The sequence below is a fragment of the Mugil cephalus genome, chromosome 12 (assembly GCF_022458985.1).
Source record: "Mugil cephalus isolate CIBA_MC_2020 chromosome 12, CIBA_Mcephalus_1.1, whole genome shotgun sequence".
NCBI classification, from domain to species: domain Eukaryota; kingdom Metazoa; phylum Chordata; class Actinopteri; order Mugiliformes; family Mugilidae; genus Mugil; species Mugil cephalus.
The window spans coordinates 2,503,056-2,513,899 of NC_061781.1; the positions used below are offsets into that span (position 1 = coordinate 2,503,056).

At 42.3% G+C, this 10,844-nt stretch overlaps 1 protein-coding gene across 1 annotated transcript in view; it reads left to right on the top strand.

Moving 5' to 3' along the window:
- The window catches only part of LOC125017708 (SH3 domain-binding protein 4), a 34,657-nt gene extending 24,406 nt beyond the window's left edge, over nt 1–10,251 (top strand). Inside the window, exons 4-5 of the mRNA XM_047601155.1 lie at nt 4,970–5,158; nt 6,842–10,251. Of these exons, the coding sequence (XP_047457111.1) occupies nt 4,970–5,158; nt 6,842–7,066 (414 nt within the window). The 3' untranslated portion in view covers nt 7,067–10,251. The remainder of the gene's footprint in view (nt 1–4,969; nt 5,159–6,841) is intronic.
- The last annotated feature ends 593 nt before the right edge of the window (nt 10,252–10,844 follow it).

Here is a 10,844-nt window from a genome sequence, read left to right on the forward strand (position 1 = left end):
TACTGATGTCACCTAGTTTCCCCTTGTAATGCATTGTCTCTGATTTTTATTTTTAACATGTGCCTAAATAAATGCTTGTTTATTCTACAAAAAGAGAATGACCTAGAAGGATTGTGTCACTGAGGAGATTTCAACATTAGGAAAACTCCCCCAATACTTAAACTATGAGCTTCAGTTTGTAACCTTACAGCCCGTTCCTTACTTTATGAGCCACAAACTGCAGGTTTCAACTTGTTGTGTGGAAGTTTTCCTGTCCTGGTCTGAGATGTGATGTGAGGGCTGTTTCTCCTATTTTCTTTTGAAAGAAAAAAAAAAACTATTTCGACACACGCTCATTCCAAACTGTGGAGTGATTAAGAAATTCTGGACAAGCCTCAACGGGTTCTCTCCAACGCAGGCTCCCCCTTGCATGTTTCTGCTACAGGTTCCTTTAGGGGCTTGCACGGGAATTAAAAATACAAAACACTAAGTAACCTACCTCATCTCTCCATCTGTTTCTTTGTGGACCAGGCAGTCAGCATCGATCAGCTGTGACAACTACAGATTTACTTTTAAACTACATTTTTATCATAAAATCTTTCTATCCTTTTGATGTTTATCTAACAGAACTGTTTTCTTTTTCTTCTCCATAAAGACGGATGTACTGAAGTGTCATTTTCGTGCTCATTTACATTTACATTTCCTCTTTCTTGAGAGCCACTATGTCAGTAGCAAACTAAAGTCCCAAAAATGCTCTGGTACGTGTTTCTTTAGCTTGCTGTAGTTAGAGGTATTACTGCAGAGCTATTACTGAATATTGATGAGATACATAAAGGCTATTCTTGTCTATTGTTTACTCACCTAGACCACGTGTGCACTATGTGGATTAAAAACACACGCCTTAAAAAAGAATACACAGTTAAACCAACAGCTCTCAGTTACTTTAAACTAAGGTTTGATGCATACAGGCACACAGATACCTGACTCAAATTCTGATAAGAATAGGTTTTTGCTATGCCTAAGCACTAATAGAAATCAGAATAAGAAGAAATCACTGTGAGCTTCTGTCTTGTGGCTTTTGTACTGAGAAGCACCAGAGAAAACCCTCCTCCTCCTCCTCCTCCTCCTCCGCCTCCCCCTCTGTCCTGTTCTTCCTCCTGTAACGCAGACAGACACCAGAGCGGATTCCATGAGGTCTTGAGCCGTGAGACCACAGAAGGGGAACCTTGGCTGTATCTCTGTGCTAAAAGGGGATTTTCATTTCAAAGGTCTCACTCAGCTCTGCAGCAGAGCGTCCAACCCTCCTAAATTATTTGCAGTGAGATCAGTGTGGCAGATAGAGCCTGGGAATAATAATAATAACATCCTATTTCTGGAAAACTTGAGAGGCCCTTTATATGCAACCAGCTCTCTGCTTTGCCATTTTTGTACACAGATAAAGTCTTTTTTTTTTCCACCATTCCTGGCCTCCTTCCTCTTTTTTTCCCCTCGCTTCCTTTCCTCCTCCCCTCCTTCAGTAGCTGGGTGTGGTGTCTTTCTGCTTTTGGAATAATTGACTGAACAACAGATCACTCACTCTCAGGAGATTGGGCCTTGTTTGTAAGTCATTTCAGAGCCAGTTCATGAAGAGAGAGGAAAGTTTTTTCACATATGTCGGGTCAAAGCCAGCAGCCACGACCTTTAATCCTGGTCTGGTTTTTGAGGTTGACGTCGCTTCTTGCAGAAACGCAACGCTGGAAAAGGGACGAAATTGCGACCAGAGGTGCAGCTTAGATGAAGTAAATAGGCTGGAAATGAGAGAGGTGGAAGGAGTCAGATGGAAAATGAAGATGGGCTAGAAACATAATAAAGAGGAGATTGAGGTGGAAAGATTGAGTGTCAGATCCGTAGCTGAAGGGGGAAAAATAAAAACAGGGTGAAGGAAGGAACAAGTAATTTATCAAAAGCCTGAATGCTGGTTGGAGTAGGGGTTCAGTGTTGTTTTCCTTTAAATGGGAATGCACTGGAACAATGTGTGTGTTACAACAGACATGATTGAACCACCCGACTCGGTTTCCACATCAACGTTATCTCTGAGAATGTGTCTGAAGGAATTTTTTTTCCTTCTCGTTGTGACAAGCAGATTTATGCAGCCGGGGGAGCTGCAAGGCTTCAGAGCACTCATTGCTGAGCTGGTGAAACAAACTCTGTGGCATTTAACTAATACACACTCACTCAGAGAGCCCTATAATACATAGAACGGCTGACATTTTAAGAAAAAACACAGCACTGAAGTTAATTCCTCCACTGTTGAGGAGTGTCGTGACAGTGCGTGGAAGCTGTTTAATTTGCACTAATGACCATGTTCCCTGCTCGGTCTGCTGCAGAGCAGTTATTAGTTTAAAAAGCAGACTCAGACTTGCAGGGTACTGCTCTCAGTGATAAATACTTTACAGCACTCCATCAAAAATGTACAACAGTCGGTCAAAACAGGCCAGAAAAAGACCAAAGTTGAACTTCACAGAAACCTGAAGTTGACATCATGTCACGCAGGCGTCATATGAGACACTTTTTTTTAACACAGTGACACTTTTCCTCTGGTTCACTTCCTGTTTTAAGATGAGGGGGGATAAATAGGTGTAACTTGATCAAGAGCAGAGAAAGTAAGAATGTTATTGCAGAGTAAAAACTATTTTAAACCCCATGTGGCTCCCATAGTCCTGATCTCAACATGATCTCCTTCAGGACTTCCTGATCTTCTTGCGGCTGCTTCTTTTTGACTAACTGGATGTTTGGACTCGTCATGCTGCAGCAGAATGAATGTGGGACAGCAGATGTTTATCATGGCTAAGAATCTGAAGAATCATCTCTGGTAAAGCTAAAATGGTTCCGGTTCTCTTCTCATCCTCTAGGCTGAACAGCCAGTCAGAGTTATCTGATTGGCTCCTCAGCCACTTGCTGTGATTCCACTGAATTGCATTCAATCTCTTCTGTCATTTTTGCACTTTGCAAATGATCCCAGGCTGGTTTTAGCCTGTGGGTCATATGTTTGATACCCCTGATCTAAATGTTTGTGTGACTTTGTGTGTACTTTGTAAGCAAATTATTAGTGACTGTGGCAGGAAGGTATCGCCTTTACTTTAGAAGAGATTTCCTGTCGTTATCCAGTGAGGAAACAGGTGCTTGTCTCCCAAGCCTCGGCTCCAAGTCTCTTTGATGCCTCGCAGAGTTTCTGCAGAAACACCCAGCTCCGTCTGAAAGGCACACAGCCGCTGATAACTCATCCTCTGGTCACATCTCAGAGTGAGAGAGGCTGTCGTCGTAGCTTGGCATCTGCATTCTTCACCTCCTCCCCCCTTTTCATATCCTGTCGTTCCACACATTCCTGCACATGGAACGGAGGCCCGGTGGAGCTTTAAAAATCACCTTCGCTCCATTGAGCCTGAGGCGAAAAGCTGCATCCCAGTGTGTGTGTGTGTGTGTCTGGACTCATTTCCTCGAGAGGAGTCACAGACAGTGAGAATATTTGGGGACATTTTAAGAAAGTTGAAGTCATTCAAAGTGACCACATGTTGAGAGGGGTTTGACTGTCTGCAAAGTGTGGTTTTACAAATGAGCACATTTGCTTTGGAGAGTCATTCACAGAGAGGTTTGATCTGGATTGTCTGTCTGAGGGTTCAGACTCGGTCTCAGGGTTAACTACAGCTACAGTTAAAGATAGTGGTTAAGCCTGTAATCTGTCATGAGGGTTATGCTGCAACTCAGACATAAAGTGGAATTGGGAGTTTGGGATTTTTTGTCAGTAAGTGCTTTTGCCCATTTTTTCACAATACCCAGAACTTTAAATATCTATTTGTTATAAGAGTTTTATGACCTTCCGGGAGAGGTGCACGAGAAATTACTGTAATGACACCACTGAAATCTTTTGGATGGCACAAACCATGAAATAATTACGGTAATCCACAGTGTGTTTGTGCAAACGTGTTGTCAAAAAGGTTAACATGTTTTTAATTTCCTCTATTTTGTTTTGAAAAACTTGGCTTGAGCAAATATGGATTACTACTAGTACTAGTGGCTCTGGAATGCAGTGTGGTCCTGACAAGCATTCAAATGCCCACTGTACCCAATGTGTTTGCAGCTGTGCATACGTGTGAATGAGATGTATATGTCATATATGACAGTGCCAATGTACTCGTATTTGCATGTACCACATTTGTTTTTGTAAATCCCCCTCAGAGGCACTGCTGGTTCTCTCCTTTGTACCAATAGACAGTCTCCATGGAGCTTTCTTTTCCCACAATCACCAGCTCCCTGGGTAGAATTGAGGCAGACACAGAGGTTGCAAGGGGCTGATGGGAGGAGCCGGCCTCCAGTCCAGACCAGTTAGAGCCAAACAAACAGGGGCCACTTTGGCAGGATGCATATTTCTACTTTTTTTTTCTTCTTTTGCTTAGATTGCAGCGAATCCCGAGGATGGAGATGTTGTTCAGCTGTACAGGATACCTTGGACACACTTATGTCGTGTTGTGTGTCACTGTCTGTTCCGATCCTAAGTGTCCTACTATGTCTATGTAGTGTTGATCAGCAGTTTATTTATTTATTTATTTTTTTTTTGATTTTTTTCCTCCACTCTTTTCAGATGTGACATAAATCTGCTGCTGGAGGTTCTTAGAATTTCCAACAGAAAGCATCTGAAAAATGCACAAAGCTGAGATTTGCAGGGGGATTGAGGAGGCAGGCTGTGGAAAATATCAGCGGATCAAGTCAGTGGAATAAAACCTGGAGTACATTTATTATTAGTCTTTTTGAAATGTGTGGGGTTTAGTTCAGACTTGACTGACCTCTGCTCAGTTTTCATCTTCACCACACTCCACATTAAAATTTCACCATTAGTCCTCTCTTTTCAGAGTTTCTTTTTCCAGGCCTCCAGAATTTCATCTCTACCTCCCTCTGTCACTTCAGACCTTTCTAACTAATCTTTTATTTACGTGCCTCTGTCCTTTGTCTGCAGGCTCTGTTGAAGATGGACTGCCAGGGTCTCGTGGCCAGGCTGGTCATGGACTTTGTCCTCCTGACCACCGCAGTGGAGGTGGCAGGGCGCTGGAGGGAGCTGGCCGAGAGGCTTGTCAAGGTGTCGCGACAGCAGATGGACGCTTACGAGGCTCCACACCGTGACAGGAAGGGGGTGGTGGACACAGAGGTACTTCTATTGTCCTCACATTTATGCAGTGGAACATTTTCCTGTTTGAGCAGACAGAAGAATTTAGAGTGACACTGAAAAGCCAAAACAGCTCACCAACATGCAAAATCTCTTTTAGCCTGGGATGTCCCAATTGATATCAAGAGATCGGGATCAATCCAGGTATTTTTAAAATGATCAAATCAGGCTTCAGCCAAGCCTGATCTTTTGTAGCTTCTAAGACTGGAATAAACCAAAACCACGTCCTTGCAAAAGTCTTCTTTTGTTTTAATGGTGTTGGCTTACGTCTAAGATGCCAAAAATCACCAAGAACCAAAATCATGTCACTAAATGTGTCTGCTGGTTTTTTAGAAGACCTAAATTATGTGATGTGGATGTTTGGTAAGGCACGCGAACCAACGCCAAAAAAAAAAAAAAAAAACAATACAAAAAGACTGCAACCACGACAACAACAAACACTGATTGCTGAGTTTAAAAGAAGAGAAAAGTTTCCAAGGGAAAAATCTTCCAGAGAGGGTTAGGGAGTTTATGGCAGCGTTGGTTGACCAGAACATTTCTAGAGTAGAGAACACAAGGTACGAGCTACCCTCTCCACTACATTAACTTTAACAGAAAGATTTATTGGACTGAATCCAGTCGACTGTAGGAGAAGACAAGGAAGACAAGAAAAGACTTGATGAATGTACAGGGGGCCAACTTTGGGACATTTAAGATCAGAACAGGACTCTGACTGGGCGATATTAAATATTAAAAAAAAAAAAAAACTTTGTGACACCACTTGTAGCAACTGGAATCAGGTCATAGCAACAGATTGCCGTCTCTTCAGAGTTAGAAACAAGGCACTGACTTGTTTGTTTTTGTCCATAAAAACCACAGTGTATTATTTTATGGAGTTTAGTTGCTGGAATCTGCTCAATCATGTGAACATTTGCTCATTGTTGGTGTGTGATCTTGCATAGAAAGCAATAGTTGTGGTTGTGGTAGTGATAGTGATGTGTGTTGCCTTCAAGACACCCATCATTTACCTCAGTTCTGATCCTATTGGACAGAGAATTACCGATACAGAGAATCTTGACGTGACACTATTCAGAGGACTGTATAATTTATTCAAGACTACAAAAATGAAAGTGGTTTCCATCCAAATGTGGTGAATGTTTTAAGTTTCAAGAACATCAGCAAAAAAAAGACGGTAATTAATGCCTGTGTCCTCTAGCTATTGTTTCATGACCACACTTCTGAAGAAAGGGACAAAATGAGATTGTGTTGCCACGAGGATGAGATAATGATAATGTAGAAAGACATGACGGGAAGGACATGTTTGTGTGTTTTCTGCTCCACGATGATCAGATATTTTCTGCCTCTGCAGCAAAGCGGAGGCTGCGTTGAGGTCACACATTAAATGTATTCTCCTCTTTTTCTCTTGGACTCTGTTTCCATTACACTTGGTGGCATTTTTCTCCTATCAATGCACATTTCCACCTCATTTATTTTAATGTTTTGTTTTTCTTCGTGGGATTTTAATGCACAAATTGAAAACTCACTTGAATATGTCAGTAACATGTACAGCAACATTACAAGCTTTCAGTCTCCTGTGACTGCTGCACAGGAGACTGAAAGTTTGTAATGTTGATCGAGCTATCTGCACATCATGCATCGTCTGTTTTCTCCCTCTGGTGTCTCCAGGCCATGTGGAAGCCGGCGTACGACTTCCTGGTCACGTGGGCCGCTCAGATTGGCGACAGCTACAGGGATGTGATCCAGGAGCTGCACATGGGCCTGGACAAGATGAAGAACCCCATCACAAAACGCTGGAAGCACCTGACCGGCACGCTTATCCTGGTCAACTGCCTGGACGCCCTGCGGAGCTCAGCTTTCAGCCCCGCCGCTCAGGATGACTACGCCATTTGAAGTCTGCATCACTCCTGCCAGCTCGCCTCACTCACGTGAAGCACCTTGAGAGAAGTTACACACGTTGAAATGCTGTACATCAGCCGTCTGCTCACTCTGAATGCCACTACTGCTGTCGTATGTTGTTGTTTTTGTTCCTGCGGCATTGCCTTCAGCTCTTTCGTGCCCAGGGGGAACATCACCCGACGGCCCCCACCACACAGTGCTATACGGAGCTGGCAGTATTCACAGAGACTCTTTTAATAGCCCCTGTCTTGCACAGTTATGTATTTTTGTACTCCTTATTATGGCACAGCAATTTTTAAAGCAACACTTTGGTTAAGAACTGTGGATTGAATGCCAAGAAAGACAATTTTACACAAAAAAGACATTTTTAGATGTCTAAAGTGGTCAGATGTCGACATATCCATGTTACCATATCCTCGTCAAATGTGTCAAATTTGTTGTATTTATTTATTCATCAAAGAAACGTCAACATTTCCTCTTCGTCTTTATCTTCTGTCTCGAAGACGTCCATCTCATTTCAGAGATCCGAATATGTTGATGTCAAACTAATTTATTAATCATGCAGACTGAGTTTCCTTGCTCTCCATCAGTAGAGGACGATTAATCATTTTATTAATCAGCAGATTTATTTTGATATTATTCATTCTCATCGTTTCAAAATTGGAACCATTTTTATATTCACCCCAAGGCTTTCTTACTCGTTTTGTTCCTGGGTCTTTTGATCACACATCTTCATCAGCAGCCACATATAAGGCAATTTGTTTGTTGCAAATGTCTTTGTAGCTGACGTTTATCATTAACTTCAGGTGTGCATACTTGGTAGCTGGGACTTAACAAGTTTAGGACTCTGGAGGATGAAGGTCTGGATTTGAAACTGTGGCGTACTTGTTAGAGCGAGGTATCCCACAATGTATTTCGCTGGCTTCATCAAGTCCACACCACACAAGTTACTTCTCAACGCATCCTTGATGGAACGGACAGGGCAAGAACACATCCAGGTGTTTGGTCAGTTGTGTACTTTGACTTGGGACAGTACTTGGGCCGTGTCTGATGACGTTTTCACAAGAAAAGACAAGAATGTATATTATTAATAACGACCTAAACATCCGCCTGAGGATAAAAACCAAAAACTTTGTGGTATCTGAATTACTGCAAATTCAAAGTGTGACTGAACAGTAGGAAGTTGCGCTTTCTGGAAAAAAAACCTGCCATTACAGTAATGATGAAGAGAGAGTTGTTTGGGGTAATTTGTTCATAAAAACAAAGTTAGTTATTCCCTTGAGATGTCACGAAGGCACATCTTCCCAGTGTTCAGCCTCACTTTGAATATTGCCAGTAGCGCAAACCATTGTGAGTTACAGTAATTCACATACCGCATGCTTTAATGGATCGCCGGCGGTCTGTTCGGTTTTAAAGGCCCTTGTTCTCTAGTAGTCGTTTATGTTCCACCCCTTTTGGTTGTCACTCCACACGTTGAGACGAGTTCAACACGGGCCACGTATCAATACCAAGGACACAAACCTAGGACTTGCATTACAGGCTCTGGTTAACCCCGGGTAACCCTCTTCAGTATTTCCCACTCTGAATGATTCCCAGTAAAGACAAGCCGCGAAAAGAAATCAAGAAAACGGAAGCTCCACTTCCATCACCGCTATCGGTTTGAAAAGGAAACGGCACCGATGCCCTCGCCCCTCCATCTGGGTGTTGAATTTTATGAATGAATTCTGTGAATTCTAAGCCTGCTATCAGCATGGTGACTTTGGGCCGTGTTTCCTGTGTTGAGACCAGTACACAAAGGACTTGACAAATTTTACTCTGAAGTACAGACGGAGCAGTCTTTTAATAATTTGGCACTTGTAAAATACATTCTGGGATACCCTGGGATAGACTTAGATGCGTCCTCAGTAAAGTAAGTAAGGCAAAAACACATCCAGGTATTTGACCTGTACTTTTTCAATGAATTGGGACAGAACTTGTGATCTTGTGAAACATCTCAACTCCCTGACCAAGCACAGACAGGAACACATATTGAGAAACATCCTTAGTCCTCTTGTCACCACTTCCGTGCACATCTCTTCCCGTTCACGACTCGGGACTCAGTCTGCTGATTAGTTGAACCTGAGATGTAGAGAAAGCTCCTGAACAAATGCGTAAGCTGACTGGGAGTTTAGATTGTCCCATCATTAGTTAATCTATTGATTAGTGATACCAACATTTTAGAGTACTTTCAGCCAAACCCTCCATATAACCCTCAGGGGTGTCAAACTTGTTTTACAGGGGCCCCAATACAGCCAATTTGATCTGAAGCGGGCCAGACCAGTAAGCTAATAGCGTCATAACATATTAATAATGACAATAACACATTTCCCCTCTTTGTTTTAGTGCAAAGAACTATATGTACATTAATAAAACGTTTACATTGAATTTGCATCCTCACAAATCCGTGCTACAGCCCAGGTCCAGCCTTATGGTGGGCTGGTTTTTGCCCTAGGGACATATGTTTGACACCCTGATATATCGTCTCATTTCTTTCCTGTCATCAGCCTGTATTCCTACTTTCAAAAAAAAAGTATTTTCATACCAAAGCTTGCCAAAAATGAAAAGAGCTCCTCTCAGATGTACAATGTTGAGACCACTGTTGTAACGACACTGTCTGTCAAAGCTTCTGGTTAGGATTCGTCTCAGTGCTGCATACTGTATAATGTGATAGTAACACAGCCAGTGGTGAGTCTGAAAACCTTTTTTTGTGACTGCATACTTTTCGTGTAAAAGACTAAATAAAATGTAAATATTTGTACACACTTCTTTGTGAGAGTGTACCTTCTGCTGACACCGGGCCCAGCGTCACAGTCGGAGCTTCTTATCTGTGGCTAGAGCGGCAGGCCGTCATGCCTTATCAGTGCTCTGTTTGTGGAACAGCGTGAAAATACATTGGCTTAGAGAGTGTGCACCAGAAAGAGAGAGACAGAGACTTTGGGGCATCTTCTGGGTAAAAAACAGCAAGGTCAGAAGAAATGAGGAAGATAAGCCAGACAGGATGATGCTGGAGGTTTTCTTAATGGTGATGCCGACCTCCAGCTGGCTGACTGCTTATCTTCACGCCTTCCCCGTCTTTCAGGGGTTTTAGTTTAAAGCGTCAACCTTCTACAGCCAAAAAAAAAAAAAAAAGGAAAGAGCCATCAATTTCAAACTGAAGTTTAACTTTTTGGGATATTCCCCAAATGCACGACTGACTGATTTTTCAATACACTGTAAATGATTTTTTTGTATATTTATAGTAACTTACTGTATTTGACTCACATAGATCTACTGTAGTTGTACTCTAATGTAATTTATGTTGTATGTAAACCATTCTGTAGAACTCCAACACAGTAGTTTACTGTAGTCTTAGTGCTTAGTAGTATACAGCAACCTTTATGTTTCATACAAAAAGACAACTGGACCGTACTTTAAAAAATAAGTGTGTGTTTGTGTGTGTCATAAGAGCAGCGCAAGCGAAATGGCCGTAATGACACTGTATTGGCTTTCTTGTTGTTAAACTGTGACATTATTACGGTAAGCCCACGTGCACCTGGTGGTGAGAAGACGAGAGGCTTTATATGAGAAGAGGAATCAACTGTGATGGTTCCAACATTCTGGGACTGGATGAAGAGGCTGGAGAACAACGTCTGATAGCAGCGGAGAAGAATATTTGCCAGCAATGAATTGAAAGGCTAGAAACAGCCCTAGTCAGCTGATAAAAGGAGCAGGGAGAAACAGGAAGGATAAAGAC